Consider the following 21,790-nt stretch of genomic DNA (forward strand, 5'->3'; position numbering starts at 1 on the left):
AAAAAAGTAAAAATGTCAGCAGCAATAAAATACCACAAAATGAAAGCTCTATTAGTGAGAAGAAAAGGAGATAAAATTCATTTGGGTGGTAAGTTGCATGACCGAGCGATAAACGGTGAAAGGAGTGTAGTGCCGAAGTGTAAAAAGTGTAAAAAGTGCTCTGGTCATGAAGGGGGTTTCAGCTAGCGGGGCTGAAGTGGTTAAAGGGGAAGGCTGCTGTAAAGGTCAAAGTTAAGGGGGTGGGCTGCTGTGGAAGTCCAATTTTAAGGGATGGGACACTGAGGGGGTCAGTGTTAAGGGCTTGGGGGCTATGAAGGTCACTGTTTTGGGGGCGGGGTGCTGTAGATGTCACTGTTATAGTGGATAGTGTTGATATCTTTTAACGACACACACAAACATTAAATGAAATAGATTAAATATACTCAAGCGAAGCCGGGTCCTTCTAGTGAGCTATTCCAGCTAGTGAGACATAAAAGTGAGAAACTTCTAGCATTTGCGGACTGGCTATGAAAACAGGTTAGGAAGGGCATGTCTACATTTTGTAGATGAGCAAGAAGTAGGGATAGGTGGAAAAGTATGACTGCAAAAGCAGAATACAAAGGGTCTGTCAACTGGTTGGAACTCCTACTGCTTCTTCTGCAGCTTCCTTTGAAACTTTTATCTACAATATATCAAGATTCTCACACTCTTTGTACAAGCCAGAATGTACCTGAGCACAGGAATCATAACTAGGCTACCTAGTTGCTTCAGAAAGGTTCATTTGAGCTGAAACATTACTTGTGTGAATAAAGGTTCATATTAATTGGATTGTTGCCTACGCTGATATTTGTCAGAAATGGGCCACCAATCTTCTGATGAAGAAGCCACAGTGATATTCTCACAAACTCATGGCTTTTCAAACTGCATGAAACTTAAAGAGAACTCTTTCAAATGCTAACTTATTGGTACAATTACATAAGCTTTCTTAAAAAGTAGCGAGTTTGCCCTAACAGATGTATGTTAGCGATGCTTATCCGCTCCTGGTTCATTATGTCACATCTGTTTTTTCTACCCAAGCTTGGGTAATTATTGCGACCAGGTAAAGGGCTTAGATAATAACCCTGGGAGTAGCCCCAAGGCAAATCTGTTCATATGACACAGTTGGTCCACACCCGCTTTGTAACATTATATTCCCCTTTACTACACTTAAGACCCAATAAACATGACCCCATAACACTAGTTTTTGCTCTAGTTTCAATCAATATTCACCATTAGGCCTATATAACTACTCAAATCATCTTTCTGCCTTATTACATAATGCCCCCTCTTTTTCAGCTATTTATTATTATTTTTTGTTAATTTGTAAATGTCTTCCATTAAAAAAAAGAATGAAAATGTATTACAAAGTGGTTTCTTTGTAGTGTGTTTCCATGAAGATTTTTAGATCTGCGTAGTAACAGGGTACAGACAATAATATTTTTAATAAAGACCTTTGCTAAATTGCTTTATTTTTTTCCAATTCTATTTTTAAGCCTTTAAATGTTTTTTTTCCATCTTTACAGATTATGTGGAAATAGTTTACATATAGCAAGACTAGTAACATACTAATGTTGAATTACAAAATCGGTCTCATATACAGTCTCCTGCTTGTTTGATGTCCTGTACTCTGAACAGGTGGTTATCTCTCCCTCCCTTTTGCTTAGGATATTACATATCACATGCCTTTTATTTCCACTGTTCTTTGGCTCTCCTCCCTCCCACTCTCTCTCTGGAGGAGGCATGTGTTACATCATGGGGCACTAGAACAGCAGAACTGTGTGTACAATACTACCTTATACCTTTTAGTAGACTAAATGCACACACCTGTAATCAGAGGCACTGTCTGCGAGAAGAGAAAGGAGTCATAGGAACAGTAGCTCTTCATATGTTAATCTCACTCTCAGCAAGCCCTGGCACCATCAAAACAAAGGTGCAGTGCAACTCTGGGCAAGATGATGAAAATGCTAAATAAATATCTGTGATCTGTGGTTGCATCACTTGGTGAGCATTTAAACACATTTACAGATGTATCCTTTCTTGTCTTTTGATTACACTGAACAGTAACCTTGGGGGATGTTTTTATGGATGTTCTGGCTTAGTACAGATTTTGATGTTACTGTGTTTGCTTCTTATATAATTTTTTTTTTTTTTACCTTCTGTGTTTTATCATTATATTTCTCTATTTTTTGCAAGATAAGATCCATCTGCAATTGTGACAAACCAATTTAAATGTTTCACAGCAAAAGTAATTCATTTGTAATATTCAATGCAAACTTTGTTTTCCGACAGATGCACCAAAATTTATTTCAAATCAAACCATCTATTATTCCTGGGAAAACAATCCAATTAATATCAGTTGTGATGTGATTTCCAACCCACCATCATCAATTTTCTGGAGTAAAGAAAAAATTTTGTTACCGGCACGGAATATAACAAATATAAAAACCTACAGGGATGGGAAGAAGATTCTTTTAGAGGTGAGAGCTCGCATTACTGTTAATGTGTTTTTCCAATGAAAACATAACTTGCTATGCAAAACAAATGTTTATAAAGCTTCATATACAGATGTAGCACAGCTGATGTTCTGAATTAACAATATTATCCGCCCAACTCAATGAGTTAAAGGTTTTTTTCAACATCAGCTTCCATTCATTAGGACCTCCATTGAATAAACATATGGCTACTTATGTATGTGCCCTGAGTTTATCTAATATTTTAAAATATTTTAATAATTTTCTTAAACTTTGACTAGACAGGAAGTTGAATAAAGGGTTGAAGGAGTAGAAGTTAGTGGTGTTTACTTCACTTATGCACAGTTATGTCACAGGAAATTAAACGGTTGTTGCACACACAGTGGTGCACATATCACAGAGGCAGACCAAGCCACTACCATAGCTGCAGTGTCCATGGTAAGGGGAGCCCGTTGGTGAACTCTTTCCTATACTATAACCAATACATTTTTATGCAGCCACCACTAGGGTGATCTCAGTGCAGATACATGTTACAGCTTCTATTGACTTCAAAAGTTATAAATGAAATGTTAGAAATTTGCAATGAAGGTCCAGATGGATTTTTCCAGTAGGGGTGTGGCCCCATACAGCCTGACACTGACAGCACTGATTGGATATTGTCAGCCTGCACATCTTTATAGCTATAGTAATAACATATTGTTTGTGCAACGTGCCACCCCCAAGGGCCCTATCACATCCCAAGTTTAGTGGAATACCGAGTGGTGTGGAGCGGCCCTTAATAGTCTCTATGTGTCATAGTGCTCCTTCCTGGAAGCAGTGGGGCCCCAGGCCTAGGCTCCAAAGCAAATAAAGGGGAATATTTGAGTTAGGGGATGAAAAATAAATTGAGTCCAGACCTTGATAAACCTTAACAGCAGCTTTACTTGGGTTAACTTGATTCCAGACAATATTCAGGCTGTTCTTACATTCATGATTTTTCTTGGTTCCAGCATGCTTTGACATAAACTGGCAGGCAAACTTCATAACTCTGCTTTCTCTATTTCTGTGCTGGACTGACAGACTTGCTTAGTAACTCTGCTTTCTTTCTCTCTACTGTGCTAAACCATACTTGGGTCTGGTTATTGGACTTTTAATTAACTTAAATTAAAATTAACTTAAATTAGCATGTAGTCCGAGTTCTCTACAAGCTACTCCCCTTTTGTGGCTCCTGCTCCAGCCGAAGAACAATTTCCTCTGGCTGCTACTTCTTTCAGGTCTTCTCAGCTCCAATATGGAGTCTAAACCGGAATACTCTAGAACTGCAACCCTTCCCTTCTGGTAGCATGCAGGACTGGTCCACTTCTGCCCAATTACATGAATGTAACAGTTTCATGACAATAATATCAATGCAAAATGGTGAAAGAAACTGGAAAAAAATACAAAGATGACATTCATGCTAACCATTACAAACAGCAGCGGAGTGCAGAAATGGTAATACCACTACGGGGTATTACATTTGTAACCGGTTTGTGTTTGTACTATGATTTGCAAATGTATGTATTGAATATGCAAAGTATACAATTTACATACTTAAAGGGGTTGGTCCATCTCGCCATTTAATGGCATATCACTAAGATATGCCACCAATGTCAGATATGTGTGGGTCCAACCTCTGGGACCCGCATCTATCTCTAGAAAGGGTCCCCTAAAGCAAACAAGGGAGCATCGCGCAAGCACAACCACCCTCTATTCACTTCTATAGAAGTGACAAAAATAGGTGAGTGCTGGCTTGGCTATTTCAAGGAACTCCCATAGAGATGAATGGAGCATTTGCCATGTTTGAGTGGTGTACTCTCTCTTCCTGAAATAGCCGGGCGCACTTGCTTGGCTCTTTTTTTGGAACTCCCATAGAATTGAATGGAGAGCATGCTTCACATGCATGGTACGCTCTACTTTTCTGTGGGGAACTTGTCTAGAGATTAATGTCCCAGAGGTGGGACTCGCTCCTGTCTGACATTGGTGGCATATCCTAGCGATACACCAAAGTGAGAGATGGGCCAAGCTCTTTCATGATCTTGTGACACTTGGGTGCCTATATATGTTTGTGCTTTATATACTTGTACCGGTGATTGAGAAAGACTATATGCAACTAAAACGTCACCCTGCCAGGTTAATAAAAAAAAAAACTTTTTTTCACAAAGACATGGAGTGGTGTGGTTTTCTTCACATTTAGATGTCTACCCTGGGTCTGAGAGGCTTGAGTCTGACACTGTGAGCGCTGCCTGTAAAAAGTTCTATATGGTCCACTGCAGTGGACCACTGGAGTGCTGCTGACCTGCCTTCTTGCTCCAGAACTGTTATCTCAATGGGGATGCAATAGTTGATAAAACAGACAACAGCAGAGTAGATAGGTCCTGGTATCACAATGCAGAGATTCAATAGTAGACACAGTGTCATGATGCAAGTATGATACATACCCAAGTGCAGATATAACCTCTGTACCTCCTATAGTAATGCTCCTGTTTATGCCTTTATGTGCAGAATGGTTAATTTTTGCACTATTTATTTTCCTAATTTATCACATTTAAGTCAGTGATCCATCCTAGGCAGTGCTTTTTTTTTTTTTTCTCATAAAATTGGGCATCATTCAACTTCTTGGATGTTTTGCATTCTCAATTTTGTTAGCACCCGGAAGAATTATGGAGAGTTTTTGTGCCATTAATCATCAAAGGTCTTGGACCTAGCAGACTAAACAAACATTTATCAAACTGTAAGTCATAAACCCGTGTTCACATATCTGTAGATATGCTGTGTAATCACCGCCGTATTCATTATTCATGGCACTCTTTTATTTTCTTTGAGCAGGACAGTATCTCAGATGACAAAAATGATGTATTTACTGAAATGAACGCTCTACCATTATATTCCTTATTTAGCTCAAATCAATTGTATCACTCTCCAAAGATATGATTAATATTAAGCATCAAAATTATTATTTTTGCTAAGATTTATGTTTAATCAGTTTTTGGTAGAGTTTAGCTAAGCAGAAAATGATGCTATGTAGCGGAGCACCCTTACAAATAAATAGCAACAAAATGTATGTATACTGTACAGCAGAATCCTCTACTTGTACCATTGGCGATCCTTCGTCACCCCCGATAAAGGATCGCTGAGATGTACGTCAGGGTTGGCGCCCTCCTGGACGGAGACTTACACCATGGGTAATTAATACCTACAATGCACACTAATGACTAGGGCTTCGGATCCACGATCTGCAGTAGTTTCGCTCTAAAATTCATTTTAATGCTGTACGGAGATCCTTCTCTATACAGCATTAAGTCTCGTGGGTCTTCGGTGAGTAACTTCGGGATTTGATTTCTGAACTTGAAAACCATTTCAAAACTTGGTTTCGCAGTCGGCTTCAGTACCGAGGTACGAATCGGCACTGAAGCCAATACCTGTTTTAAAATAGTTTTCAAGTTTAATAATGAAATACTGAACTTATTCACCAAAGTCTCACGAGACTGCAGTGATAACTCACTTTGCCTCGCCTGAGCGAATGCATTTTAATACTGTATGGAGACAGATCTCTGTACATCATTAAAGCAAATTTTGGAGCGAAGCAACTTTGGATCTTGGATCAGAAGCTCGCTTCTCTCATCCCTTACTAATGACGTTGGTCACTGAAATAATGATTATATTAGCCCTGGGCATTCCCATCCAGCGATGCCAACTTTTTTCCCATGCAATGTTTTTAACACTTTTTTTTATAGATTAATTGATAAAGCATTTATTATTACCTATAGTGTGGTCTGGCAATTTTCTGATCAGAGATAGTAAAGGCACATTCCACTTTATAATACATAAGGCAAAATAAGGCAGAGGGTTGGTAGAGAGGTTTGGATCAGATAGCTGCAGAAATAGCAATCATTAATTTGACTATCTTGGTGGCATTTGTTGTGTTAAACAGGTTGTCCCCTGTAAAAGGTCTAAAATAATCAAAGAATGGATACTACCCACCCCTTTTTTCCCTACTTTTACCTCCCTGGCTACAGTGGTGATCCATGTACACAACTGACCACTTCCTCCAGTCACTGGCCTCAGCAGTGATGTCCCATGTACTGCTGAGGCTAGTGAATGGCTGCACAAAACGTCACCACTGCAGCCAGGAAGGCGATTTCAGGAGCGGGGAGGACTGGAGGGTGGTGCTGAAAGTAGCAGGTGAGTGGTGGGCATCCTTTCTTTTGTTATTCCTTCTACCTAACTGATATGCCACCAATGTATGAAGTAAGACAACTCCTTTATGGAGAGCACATCACACATTGTTAGCCCAGCTCCCCTGTGATTCTGTCCCCACATGCAAGTATGGGCGCCGGGCTTCTTTACTCCTTCCCACTGCTGCGCACCGTGCTGACAGGCATGGACAGAGGGGTTCTTAGCTGTGGTCTGCCTTCCTGCCACCAGCATTTCCCTCCTGACTCTGAGCAGAGCTTGCTCTCTGGCTCAGAGTTCTTTGTGTGTATTTAAGGTGTGTGCGGGCGTGTCTCTTCTCCCTTTGTGAGGCAGCTTGCACACGCCCTCTATCTTCCCCTGCCTATTAATGGTCTGTAGGAGGTATTTAAAGGCACCTCCTTCTACAGGAAGGCGCCTGAGCATTTTAGGTTCCTAGCTAGACTATTTTCCTGTTTGTGCTAAGGTGTTCTGTTGGTTCTTGTCTTTTTGTGTACCGGACTTTGGATTACATATTACAGGACTTTGCCTAATTGCCTCCTGCCCTGACCCTGATCTACGTTTACTGACTGACTCCTGCCCTGACCCTTATCTACGTTTACAGACTGCTGCCTGACTGTCGCCTGCCCTGACTTCTGCCTTCATACCCTGACTATGCCTCCGTCTGATCAGCCTCTGGCCTCTTAGCATCCACTGGGTGTATTGTGTTACCTGGAGGTCAGTCCAGTGGGTTCCCTCGCATTCCAATTCTCCTCTAAGGTAGCAACTGGTACTCCCCTCAAAAGTTCTCCTCACCATCACAGGTATCGCGTGAAGAACGAGGGGTGTTCTCAGACAATGTCCTCAGAGGGAGTTGGTCACATGGGAAAGCGGGTTCTTACCCACTGGTTATAACACACATGCTTCGTATGCCCTTCAGTTATTGCTACGGGAGTTTCGAAGATAGTCGAGCAAGTGTGTTCGGCAATTTTCCTAACATCCATAGAGGTGGAAGGAGGATGGCTGTGCATGCATGTTGCTGCCTTCTGTACACTTCAGGTGTCCCGTTTTGGAGATAGGAGCGAGTCCCAGACCTATTTGATATTCATCCATGATATCAATGTCCTAGATGGGCCAACCCCTTTAACGTTTCCATTATAAACAATTATTTGTCCCCACCAGTTGGTAGGCAGTGGCACGAAACTGTTTGATCCTTTGCATAGCAATACAAGGGGTGGCCTGCAGATGGCACAAATAAATCTCACCATCTGGTGGAGATCGACTTGATTTCACTTCAAGTTCAGGCAACATGTCCTGAACATGAACTATGCACTTCTAGTCCAGTGTTAGAGAAGGAGGAAAAAAGCCTTCTAACAGAGTCAGGAGAAGAAGAGAAACTCTTTTCATATCCAAAATTGGTAAGATTATAACAACACAGCATAATGGATATCAGTTCCACATGTCCATTAAGACGGCTGTAAAGAATGACAAAGATCAAAGTATTGTCAGTGCATTAGTAGATGACACTTTGCACTCTGAGAAGAAATCAAGAAAACTATTAACAATGAGTAAAAGCATAAATGGATATCAAGTATACCATAATAAATACTTTGAAATTCTGTTATTTTGTGGGGGGTTTTAAATGTTTTTTGTATGAATAATAAAAAAAATTAAAAAAATAATAATATATATATATATATATTTAGTGGTTGCAGGCTCAGATAACTAATATTCGCCTCCACAGACCCCCTGCCAATGCTGTTCCAATGCTGCCAGGCTCCTTGCTGCTCTGTATTTTCTGCCTCAACATGCAGATAATGCCTGCTCAGCCAACCACGGGAGGGGACATGACACAGCTGTGGTCTGTCATTGGCCGAGAGGGCATTTCCTGTGTATTGAGAAGGAAGTAGAGAGCAACGGGAATTTGGGCAACATCGGAACACAGCAGTGGTTGATTGGGAAGGTTAGTCTTGGTTCTTTTGCCATCCACCAATGTTTTTTTTATTTATTTATTCTTGAAAACCCCTTTAATGTTGCATGAAGTTTTTTCTTACAAGCAGTGATTTGCCTTTGAGAAATGTCTTATTACTCCCACAAAATTATGAAAATAAAGTGCCATCATACTGAGCACCATTGATCAAATAAGAAAAAGGAAGAGCCACTATAATATGACATAATTCCCATGTATGCATAAATGATAAATATGAATGGTAGTAAATACTAGTGTTGAGCGCGAATATTCGAATCACGAATTTTAATTGTGAATATCGCCACTTTGAGAATTCGCGAATATTTAGAATACAGTGCTATATATATACATATTCGCAAATAGCGTTGATCACGGATATTATAATCTAAAATTTACAGCGAATTTTGGCACTTAGCAACATCCCTAGCAAATAATAGGAAATTTGCCTACTCCTTAGTGTTGATGGCGAATATTCTAATTGCAAATTTTTATTGCGAATATATTACATTGCTGATTTTCACAATCAAGTAAATAATGACTGAAGATCACAAATTCTCGAATTTGCTAAATATTGCGAATTTGAATATTGCCTATGCCGCTCATCATTAGTAAATACCCATGTGGAATTCCTTCGAGTGGACAGTAGGGGCAGCCACATGGCTCCTGAGGTCAGAATATGCAGATATTGAAATGAATATGTTTCTTTAAAACTAAAACTATAAGGGTCCATTCACACATCCGTGTGTGTTTTGCGGATCCGCAAAACACGGAAACCGGCAATGTGCGTTCCGCATTTTGCGGACCGCACATCGCCGGCACTAATAGAATATGCCTATTCTTGTCCGCTATTGCAGACAAGAATAGGACATGTTCTATTTTTTTTGTGATTGGAATAGATCCGCAATTTCGTTCCTCAAATTGCGGAACGGAATTGCGGATGTTTGAATGGAGCCTTAATGTGTTCTATAACATGTTGTCTGAAGATTGCACTGCACTTTTATAGTGAAAGGTTTCCTTTAAATGGATTGCCCACCTTTTTTAGATACCCTACAGTGTGGCCAGATCCGCAGTGGTGATCATACCTACTTGATCCCCTCTACTGTGACTGCCAGCTCTGCAGATCCTGGATCTCCTCACATCAACATTCATATTCATGTGGAGCATGTGACTGCTGCAGCCAATCACTGCTCGCAGCAGTCACATGTCACCCATGCCTCATGTCAATGGTTAATGTGCCGCATGGGTGACACGTCACTGCTGAAACCAGCGATTGGCTGCAGTGGTCACTTGCCCTGAGTCAAAATAGGTGTTGATACGGAGAGATGTGGGACCTGCATAGTTGAAACCCAGGAATGGGGCTCAGGCAAGTATGATAATCACCATGATAAGTATGATAAGCCACACTTGGCAGTCTAAAAAAAAAGTAGACAACAGCTTTGAAGCTATTGTAAAATATTACTGGCAGTACCATGCCTAGCCACATGGTGTGCTGTTACTAGGAAATACTGTATGTATTATGTGGAACACAAAGAATGGAAAATGGGTTTGCATAAAAACAAAATAAAAAATATCACCTTTTCTGTATATGTCACTACCACTGATTTATGGTCCATCTTGGTACTTAGCTGTATGCAATGACTGGATGTCCTTGTTCAGTTATGTCACATGTAGCTAGTGAATGCCGTGAACTTTAATGTCCACATGAATTGACTATCTGAGAGGTAGGCCTTGATTGGCTGTCATGATCACATGGTATGATATCACATGGATGATTGCATATACTGTAGCTGGTAAGCCAATGATACTAAGGTGGCTATGGTGGATACAGACGTAATTAATGAATGATATTGCAATGTGCTTAGCTGTATCGTATTAGGTTTAATATAAATTATATTTATGCATAATGTTTTCAGTGTTATATTTCTTTATTTTTAATTTAAGATCACTCCAATATCAGACAATGACTTTGGACGATACAACTGTACAGCAATCAACTCAATAGGTTCACGGATTCTGGAATATACGCTCACGTTGGCTGGTATGTGCAGTGTCATTCTTATATAATAGATCTTTACAAATGGTTATTCAGACTCTTTGCCTTAAGACAAATAGCTTTGCCAGTCACTCAGAAAGGGCTTAAGGACTTGTATTTGTCTTGTGTTCCCTTCAGGATATCGGGATTTTGTTTTTACACATGATTACAAATGGTACATTTTGACAGAAATGAGTTTAATTGAGCGAATGATTTCCCTAAACAATAACGTGTGTGATATTTATAGTGTAACCATGTACTCGGAAAACTGAGGCAGATGACTGGGCATGAGGTACAGCTGACCAGACATCTGATGCTCACATCCCACCATGGGATATTGTTCTCAAGCTTCTCATTAGCAGGCCATCGTCAGGCACAGTATACAGATTGTCTGTAGAACTAGGTCATCTCAGTTATGAACGGGAAGTTGTAGTTTTGCAACAGCTGGAAAGCTAGAGGTTGACGACCAAAGTGTTAAAGGAAATCTGTCAGCGGTTGTGACCATACTAAGCTGCTGACAGCACTAGGGTTAGTTATCTTTTTCGTATCATTCTTTACGTAACGCGTTAACCTTCATGTTTAGCTCGGCTGTATCTGTATGGCACTTTGCTTTGCGAGCAGGGAAAAAGCCATGGCACTTTTCAAACAGCTGATTGGTGAGGGTCCCGGGTGTTGGACCCCCCACCAATCAGAAGCTGATCAGTGTAAAATTCTCAAAATAACCCCTTGAAGGGGTTGTGCTACCATTAAATGTTTTTTTGATATAATTCAGCATGAAAAACTAGTTACTTATGTAATTTACTTTCTGTTACAAAGATGCTTTGTTGTGAGATATTATCTTTACTGCATTATAACGGAGCCGCCTGGTGTTTATTCTGTATAGCAATGTGCACGTCCAGCTACTGAGCTGGTCGCACATGCTCAGTTCCATGCTTCAGCTGCCACTAATATATCTACTGTGACAGATAAAAAGAGAGAGCTGCAGCAGAAAATACATGTACGCTGAGCTGCCTAGCGCTCTCAGCAGTTTGGATACCCTTTAAAGAGGTTGAGCAAGTTTGGGGAAGGTTTGAAAACTCCCCCCTATTGTCCAGACCAGTGAAGGGGAGCTTACTTACTTGGCTCCCCGCTCCTTCTCTTCCAGCCCGGGCTGCTCCGCTGGGCTCCCTGTAAACATCTGATCTGACATGGCTGGAGCCAATCACCTGCTGCAGCAGTGACCTTCTCCCCGTGCATCATGACAAATGGTAAAGTGATTCAAGGGGAGTAGGTCACCTTGGGCGAACAGCGTTGGGCTCCAGCCATGTTAAACCAGATATTTACAGCAAGGGAGGCAAGCCTAACCCCCTCCCCTACCCTCCAAGAGCTTGCACAATCCCTTTAATGGAATGTGTATCCTGCTTATGGCAGGATTTATTAAAAGGGTAATTCAGTGTTTGGAGGACAAACTTCAAAGGAGGTCGCAGGGCCATTATACACAGAGCAGTAGTAAAAAACTAATTCAAAACCCTAAGACCTAATTCTTAGGGGCCCCTGTTTCAGAGTTACTCAAAAGTTACTCAAGCAAGATATAATGGGGAAGCTAACATAAATCACACAAAATCAGAAACTTCAGCACACCCACGCTTGTCCTTCAGCCGTGTAAGGAACTCCTGGACCAAGGCTAAACGTCAAAAGAAAAACAACTTCCAGCCTCCAGGCCGTAGTAAAATCCATCCATGTTTATTAATTGCTCTAAAAGTCAATATGGCAGATAAGAATGTTGTCTTAATCATGAGGTCATGTCTTTTCTCCTGTGCTCCACATCTGTGTCCCTGCAATGTACGGTAAATTCTGCCATTCTCCAAATATCTGGACTTTGCTATCTTCTTACAAGCATAAAGGGATTCTCAGGGTATACTGTCTGCAACCTGCCTGCATAAATAAAATGTTAAAAAAATCATTCTTACCTGCACTCTGCCTCCCCGGTCCTCTTTACTGCCTCCATTGTGTCCATGTTACGGTCCCTGGCTTGTTTTCTCCCGATGCTGCTTGGGCATGGTCCCATTCTCCAGGGCAGCAAATGACTGGCTTCAGCGGTGATGTGGCCAGTACCAGAAGAAAACAGGCCAGGAACCGGAACATTGACACAGTGGAGGCAGCACAGAGGACTGGAGTGGCAAGTATGAATTTACACTGACAAGCTGCAGGTACTTGATAAAAACAAAATATTTCCAGAGAACTCCTTTAATTCTGCTCCTCTAAGTTATTTACTTGGCTCTTTCCCTGTGTGTTCCTGGACTGCCTTATTGCCTCACTTTTATGTTCTCTTCACGCTTCTGTTCATCACTGCTGCATCCACCGAAAGCTCCAAATTTCTTGCACTTTTTTTTATGTTGCTCTGAACCCTTGCCTATTGACTGCAATAAAGTATGGCATTTTTTCACTGTAATACTTTCATCAGGAGTCAAGTATGTATATGGCAATACCCTATTAATTTTGTGAACAACTGTGTGTGTGGACATGATGGGACATGAAGTCTATACATTTCCACCGTATGCATGGGCACTCTGCTGCCATATGATGCTCTGTATGGGACCATATTCGGAAAGAGTAATATGACGGAACATGACATGATTTTTTCACCAACTATAATAATAATAATAATATAAATAATATTCCATGAGAAAAAAAAATAATAAAAACTCTGAGTGTATATGAAATTGGAGATTTCGGGAGGTACCATATTTACTGATTGATTTTGATGGGTGCCATAAGCCATAATACAGCTGTGTGAATAAGTAATTGAGTTTCAAATAAAGGTACTGTGAATAAACCAATAAAAAATGAGGCCTCATTTGTTGAAAAAAGTAGGATTTGTTAAATTGGTCTTATTGTTGGCATATTGCTAGGAAATGCCAACAGTGTCAAATAGATGCAGGTTCCAACTCTGGGACCTGCTCTCATTTCCAAAAAGAGACCCCCACACGAACAGTGTGCTCTCCATTCATCGCTATGGGAATTCCCAAAATAGCCGCTGTTCTCAGAAGTTCCATAGCAGTGAATGGAGAATGGACTGTGCAAGAACGGCCACTGCTCCTTTACCAACTATGGAACTCCCATGGGTGGCCGAGCATGTGCAACTGCTCTCCGTTCACTTTTCTGGCCCCATTCTGGAGATAGGAGCAAGTCCCAGAGGTGGGACCCACACCTATCTGACATTGATGGCATATCTTAGCAATATGCCATCAATGTATGAGATGAGACAACCCCTTTAAATTTGCTAGATTCCATTTACCAAAGTGATCGCAGTCATTGCTTGTTAAGGATCTTAATAGGATATTATTAATCTTAAAATATTTATAATTGAATTATGTCTAATATATTCATTAAGATCTAAAATAAAAATATTTAATGGGGAAGTTATTTATAACAACTAAAATTAAAATTTTAATATTTTCATTGTATTAAACGTATAAACCCGGAGAAAATCAATCGTGAGCCAAATACAGTATACACCACGTTGGTAAATTAGCAATGTTCATACAACGTATAAAATGGGATGAGCTACGGTATGATGGTCATTTACTTGTGGAAAGTGATTAAAATAGGGCTTAACTTTAGTTTATAGAATAGAAAATAAAACCTGTATTTTATCACATTTGTCTTGCCTTTTGATTTTGGCATGGAAGACTGCAATGATATCTGAGAGAAAGGTCTTAAGGGAGCACTGGAACTCACGATGATGGTTTGCTGTTCACTCTGAAGCAGGTCATTACATTTGTATGGTCTTTAGAGTACCTATCATTGCAAAAAATGGTGCATTAGATTTACTGTAGTGTTACCTGAAATGTTGTGTCAAAATAGCATACTTTGATTATTCCCCTTTCCTCCGTTAGTTTCTGTAAATACGTATGTTTCTGTAAATCTGTATGTTCCCTCTTTCTCTGGAGTTGCTGACTGTTAAGTCAGAGTTACCCCTAATCTCTATCCACACGATAGGGTAAAAGCTCTGTATCTGATCATTGTGAGTGCGACTGCTGGAACTCCAATCAGTCATCAGACTGGACGGCCTGTCTATATAAATAGAGCCATGGCTGAACTTTTGTATTGCTGCTGTATTCATTTCTTTAGGACTTCCGAAGAGTTTAATACTCAGCTGTCTCTTGAAGTTCCAATGAGAAGAGCAGTAGCATGCATGCTTGACCTTTCCTCTGTTCAAATGTTAAGACACAGAACCCCTCTTATCATGGCCAGTGAGTATCCCAGCAGTCAGACCACCACTGATCAGACACTTTGAGCCACTCCTGTGGATAGGGGTTATATATTACTCATGGAAAAACCCATTTTGTAATCTTTACTTAGGGTAGACTAGCATTGTGCGATCAGTGGAGGCCTGTTGTTCTTGACTCATTGGCACCTTCTGATATCTACAATATTAAAGGGTTGCCCAGTTTCAATAAGAAATTGGACAACACTAGGGAATAGCCTATAATAAAGAAGTGACCAGTACTTGCCCAACATATCCAGTGTTGCTTTTCCAGGTCTCCCAACAGGGCTTCATTTAGATGGGCTGCTCAGTTTCTGGCTATTCTCCACCTTTGTCTGGTTTCATGTTGATACCGGACAACCTCTGTCAGTGTTGTCTTCTCATACTCTGTGCTTGAATGCTTTGTATTTATTTAGCTAGATGTTTTTGTATCCCATAGATGTGCCTTCCAGTCCACATGGTTTGCGAGTTATAGAACTGTCACAGACAAAGGCCAAAATATTTTTCAATAAACCAGACTCACATGGTGGCGTCCCAATTCATCACTATCAAATGGATTTTAAAGAAGTGTCTTCAGATACGTGGAAAGTTGTCCATTCAAATGGAACGCAAAGTGAGTAATCATGATTAATGAGCATTATAAGGACAAGGACTTATTTTTGACCGTTTAAATTATTTTACGTTATTATAATGATGTCACCTCATAATAAGGGTAGAGAAGCTAAAATGTGATATCCTGGTCTGGAGTTGAATCTAGAGTATTACTAAGAAGGTAACAGCCAAGGTGACAGTTATGGTGTTCAGCAGCTAACGGGAAATACTATAGATAGTAATTATCTATTGACTTAATTGAGTGAAGTTATTCTATGTGGCCCTATTATTACATTTTATACCCCACACCCAGGCTCAGACTGGCCCATAGGGGAAGATGTGCAAAAGTACACTGTTCTACATACAGATAGGCCACATACAGCATCTCAACCCGCCTATACGCTCTCATAAGAATTGGGCTATTACAAAATACCCAGTTTATTATTCTAGATGCATCAGGTGGCTGAGTTGACTTCTAGGCACAGAGACAGAAGCATGTGGTGTTTTTTGTCCGGCCGCCTCTCGGCATGTATGCCTTGCTGCGGCCAGACCTCCTGCCCGCCCCCACTATAGTGAATGAAGCCGGTGAGTACCTCCGCCAGAACGGTGGACTTGCGGTAGCATGGATCCGGCAGGCTGTTCTCCCGCCAGGACAGTCTGCTGTAAAAGGCTACCGCAAGTGTGAAAGTAGCCTAACTCAGCATGTTGGGGCCATTTATTTATAATAATTGTCTACTCAAGGGGTGAGCATAGAGCAGAAAGCAAAACAGTTTGTAGTTCCATAACGTGCTCAAAAAGGGAGACTGTCATTTCAATCATGCTGCTTTTGTCATAGGTAACAGGATACATGCTAAGCTCCTACATGTGGGATTTCAGGGTAAAGTATACTAGTATGTAAGGGAGGAGCCTTTCATATTTCATGATGCTCATGGTTGTGGCAGCAAGAATCTCCTGACAGTTTCCCTTAAATGTTTAAGTTATTGATAAAATAATTCACACATGAATCAAAAGCCTGCTATATCAACGAAGCCCTTGACCAACTTGACACGTCAGGAGAGGCAAAAAATCTCCGATCTTTTCTGGCTTGATTTGGATGAATTTTGTAAAACGGTGCCCAGCGCATAAGCAATCAATAGTGTTCTGTCACCACCAGACAGGAGGTAATTGAAGTCAGTTGCGGCCAAGCAATAATTGCAGTTTGCGGCAGCAGCGATAAAAGTAGATACAAAGGGCGAGGAAAAATGAAAAAGAAAGTTGTAAAAAATTTATGAAACGAGATAGGAGCTTTTCATAAAAAACATCTGTGTTTTAGAGGACTAGAAGGGATTATATATCAATTTCCAGGACAATTGGTACAACTTTGGTTCAGAACGAATGGATTTCGACCCGAATCAAACTTTTTGAAAAAAATTGACAAATCCAAAATGAACCGAATCTTGGAAGATTCACTCATATCTATCTAGCAGAGATCCCTGACACCATCAATAATGACATTGTGAATGTTAGCCTGGAAGTGGAATTTGTAGATTACTCTCCAGAATCCATAATTTTGGATGGTTGGGATTAGACAAAGTTTTTTTTTTTTTTTTTTTTTAGCTATGCAGAGGAGGATCAAAGTGGGGAGGACTGGAAATGGTTTCTTGGAGACAGGACTGTGATGTGGCCAATATGATTAAATGAAGGTCTAGGTCCCAGGTGAAGCATAGCCTAGGCAGGGCTATCTATTTACAATAAAATGTCTTCCAAAAGACTAATGTGCCTTATAGATATTTCAGTGGAAAGAAATCAAGGTCGTGTCACTGATTTGCTGTAAGAGTAGCATAATAAAATTCTTTCTATGCTATGAAAATGTAGGACAAGTAGATTCAACATCATTTGAATGTGATAATTATAAGACGGCTTGTGAATTACTGTTATGTATTTTGCTGCTATTACAATTATTGCTATAATTTTTTTTTTCTTTCCTGCAGCGACTGTTGTTCTGGACAATTTAGAAGCCAACACAACATATGAAGTCAAGGTTGCAGCCGTCAATGGCAAAGGACAAGGAGAATACAGCAAAATAGAAATTTTTCAGACCCTTCCTGTTCGTAAGTAGATGACATGAATTATTATTTCTGTTGAGTCCTATGCACTGTAGTGATGCAGTTTTCTTTTATGCGGTCAAGTAATTAAACAGAAAAATGCGAAAATGCGTAAACAACTAAATAAATCAATAGATAATAAAAATATGTTAAATTCTAAGATTCACCTTTTTGATAATAATAATTGTCTCTCTGATTGTACCGTATTACAAATCATGAACCATTTGGAGTGCTAGAATTGCATGCTGCATGATACATCAGCAATATATACTTTTTAGTTATTATGATTTCTTCAGTAGCTGTGATGCTTTATTGCTTACGGATCATTTTTTGTTGTTGTTGGAAATATTACTCTGTGCCTGGCCCTCTCTTCAACATTAGTGAATGGATTTCAAATAGCAACTAAATGTTAAAGGACATCTGTCAGCAGATTTGTACCTATGAAACTGGCTGTCCCGTTGCATGAGCTTTTGGCAAATGAAGGCATCTGTGTTGAACTCATGCTCATATGTCACTGCATTGCGGAGAAAAATGATGTTTTGATATATGCAAATGAGCCTTTAGGAGAAACGGGGCTGTTGCCATGACACCTAGAGGCTTGGCTCTCTCTTCAACTGCCAAGCCTTCTCCACTTTGATTGACAGGGCCAGACATTGAAAACATTATTGTGTCTGGCCCTGTCAATCAAAGTGTAGAGAGATTAACAGTTGCAGAGGGTGCTGAGCCTTTAGGTGTAACAGCAACGCCCCCATTACTCCTAGAGGCTCATTTGCATATATTAAAACTTCATTTTTTTCTCACCAATCTTGGCACAAAAATAAATAGAGATGAGCGAAGTTTTGAAAAATTTTATTCGGCAACTTTGCCAAGAAATTTGATTTGTTGCGAATTAATTTGTCACAAATCCCTATAAATCAGTTATACCCAGGCTACTCTGCCTTAGGGTACAGCCACACAAAGTGGGCGTGCTGCTGTGAATAACCGCAAGGCCAATTAGCCTTTCATTTAATAATGAAGACTGCACTGTATAGTCCTTCTTCATTGTTAATGGCTGCGCAGCACCATTAAACAGGGGCTGTTGCTAGTATGGGGTTTGGCTAATTAGGTGTGTTTGGGGGGGGGGGGGGGGTGTCAATATGCATATTATTGCTGTTCTGGTCTGAAATCTCCTGCATGTTATTTGACAGTAAACAGAATATTAATTAGCTCTGGCATACCCACATCTCCAACCCCAGTGCTCTCCCTCCCTACAGGTAGGAGCCCTTCTGCCATCTGCTTTTCTTCCTTTTCCACATCATCTAATATTACTGAAAATGTGTCATCAGGGACAACCAGCTGCTCCTCTCTCTGCATTTTGCTGACTTTTCTATGGAAACTTTCAAGGATGATTTGGAAGAAGTAAAACTAGCAAAATATGAGGGTGGTCATCATTAAGACCAGCCCCCCTAAGGTGTGCAGACTGGATGGTATTGGTTGGCACGCTGGCACTGGATTAATAATGGCTTCCATTTCATTGATATTTAATTATATATCTTAGTTTATGCCTGATGTAGGAATAAGTAAATGTTTGAATGAATAAATAACTCGCCCTGCACTTTCCCTGCACTCTCCCAGCACACTCCCTGCAGTCTCCCAATATTCTTCTATTAATTGTTTTCAGCAACACTGTCCCTAGTGCATGAGCGCTTGCCACTAGTTTTGAGCGAGCATGCTTAGCCGAACTGCTGTTCGGCTCGAGCATCGCTATGCTCGGCACATCCGAGTGCTCGGCCGAATGCTGCGGGTGCTCGAGTACAATTTAATACAATGAAAATCAATGGGAGAACCCCAGGCACCCCCTGCTCTGAAGAAGAGAGGGTGCCTGGTTCACAAACAAAGGTTAGAAATTGATTGAAACCCCGTCAAAATGGTTTGGATACAGCATTCAAACTTTTTGTCACCCTAATGATTTTGATCTAGGTGCGCAGGTCCACCCAAGCCATCCAACAGATGTAAAGCAACTTTGAGGCTTACTGGCTCTCAGTCAGATGAGAGCTGGTTTGGAATGTCTCATAGTGCACAAGGCTGCCATTGTAAGGTATGCTGACTGTTATCTGTCTCATGAATAGATTGTTGGCTTCCACATACCTGGTTTTTGGCTATATGCCTTCTTTGTGTGCTTGTCTATTGTATGTCATAGATAATAGGAGTCCAGTTTTTTTTGCTCCCTGGCTGTGATGCTCTCTGCTGCGATTGGACAGCGCTACAGCCAAGGAGAAAGACTCAGGGACAGATTTATCATTAGCTCAAGTCAAAATAATGGAGAGAAAAAGTCACACATTTTTGTGCAATTGCTAAAACTGCACAAAAACTTGCGAATTTTATTGGCTCTGCGCAATGCTCGCCAATTTTGTGAAAGTTAGTGTTTTCTTATGTAAATGAATCTCTAGATAATTTAGAAAGTCGCAAAAAATTACTCCAAAAATTGTGCAATTTCACTCCAGTGAGGTCCATGCTTATCTTATGCGACTTTTGAATAGAACATGTGACTTTTTCGTAAAGACTTGCGACTTTTGTAAAGCCGCTTATTGAAGGATAAACTGGTACCGTCAAACCACATTTATCACAGTATTAAAGGACTATTAATAAATCTGACTTAGCCAATAGTGACTTTAGACAAATGTAAAAGTGGAGTAAGATGTAAGTGTAATGATAAACCTGGCCCTCAGTTTCCTCCTCATTGCTCCAATGCTATAATTAGCATACCAGGCGGGAGAATACAACAAAGGCCACAGCGGGAGAACCGAGCGGCACCCAGGAAAAATAATAAGTGCCGTTAGATCCCTGCACTATCCCCTACATATCCTGATATTTAATTTATAATATCTGGACCCATGAAAGTTCCTCTTTAAAAGGAGAGTTTGCCACCAGCTGTTTCTAGAAATCTTTTTCTACATGTATAATCTAAAAGATGGGCAAAACTAAACATGAAGAAATCAAGATAAGTCCTCACTCATCAACTTACCCAAAGTTCAATGTTCCTGAGCAAATATCATGTCACACCAACACAGAAAAGAAGTTCCAGCATCCAGGGTTGTATATGTTGCCGTTATCTTTATTTGTCTTTGGTTAAAATACAGCTGTACAGACATCAACTCCCTCCACCGCCCGGTTAACATGTTTCGAACTAAGCAGTTCTTACTCATAACCTTAGGTCTTTTCTGTGTTTGCACCAAGGACCTGTCTGGTCTGTTCCACTCAGTGGGATCGTATGGTGAGCTGGAATGTAATCTGTTTATTGACCATGTCACACCAATGCCTGAAGACACCGGTGTGCACATAGCCAGTGCACGTGCATTGCGGACCGCTATTTGCAGCCCGTAACATGCGCACTGTGTCATTACGCTCGTGTGCATGAGCCTTACCCTGTCGACTGTCAGGCTTAAACCTAATACATAACTGTGATAGAATAGGACACCTGTCAGTCAGCCAAACCATTGTAAAAGGGAACCAGCGACCTCCTTATCCAGCTGTTTGCATATGCACATAGCTGGGGTACATCTGATTAAAATGCTCTATTTTTTTCCTTTGCCGATTGAAGGCTGTGTTCTTAAGTTATGATACTGTACATTTTCTTAATATACAAATCAGACCTTTGGTGCAATGAGGGCATCGCCATTCTTCTTGTTGCACCGGAGCTCCTCTCCTTTCTGTGGCCAGACCCTCCCTCACTGCTTTGCCAGTACCTGACCAAGTAAATCAAAGCAGCGAGGGAGAGGCTGTTACAGCTGTCTCCCTGTAACCGCCACAGCTTCTAACAGAACATATTACTGGTGGCAGTTAAAGCTTTATCTCCAGTTGCTGCTTTCTCAGATTTCACATGACCTGTGATGTCAGACTCTGTCCCTGCTCAGATGATGTTTCGTGCACAATCCTGAGAGAGCAGATATGTGTCTGTACACCAGACGTCACTGTGCTGGCCCCGCCCCCTGCACTGCCAGCTGCTGCTTATTGCTCTCTGGATTCTTGAGGGAAAACATCAACCCCTTCAGCGGCACAGACTCAGGGCTGAAGGCTTTACTGAGTAGCTGCAGGCAGTGAGGAGACAAATGCTGGGCACAGGAGCTGACAGAGGCGTTCTCCAGAGCATTGTACAAGAAAAGGTGGGGGTAAGATCCTGTGTGTATCAGCAGTGTCATTGTACAGCTG

At 40.8% G+C, this 21,790-nt stretch overlaps 1 protein-coding gene across 2 annotated transcripts in view; it reads left to right on the forward strand.

The window, feature by feature from the left end:
- The window catches only part of NCAM2 (neural cell adhesion molecule 2), a 440,779-nt gene that overhangs the window by 306,985 nt on the left and 112,004 nt on the right, over nucleotides 1-21,790 (forward strand). For both annotated transcript variants that reach the window (XM_044287571.1, XM_044287572.1), the window contains 4 exons: nucleotides 2,308-2,495; nucleotides 10,588-10,684; nucleotides 15,367-15,540; nucleotides 17,489-17,608. In XM_044287571.1, coding sequence (XP_044143506.1) covers nucleotides 2,308-2,495; nucleotides 10,588-10,684; nucleotides 15,367-15,540; nucleotides 17,489-17,608 — 579 coding nt within the window. The remainder of the gene's footprint in view (nucleotides 1-2,307; nucleotides 2,496-10,587; nucleotides 10,685-15,366; nucleotides 15,541-17,488; nucleotides 17,609-21,790) is intronic.

This window comes from Bufo gargarizans, chromosome 3 (genome assembly GCF_014858855.1).
Source record: "Bufo gargarizans isolate SCDJY-AF-19 chromosome 3, ASM1485885v1, whole genome shotgun sequence".
NCBI lineage: Eukaryota > Metazoa > Chordata > Amphibia > Anura > Bufonidae > Bufo > Bufo gargarizans.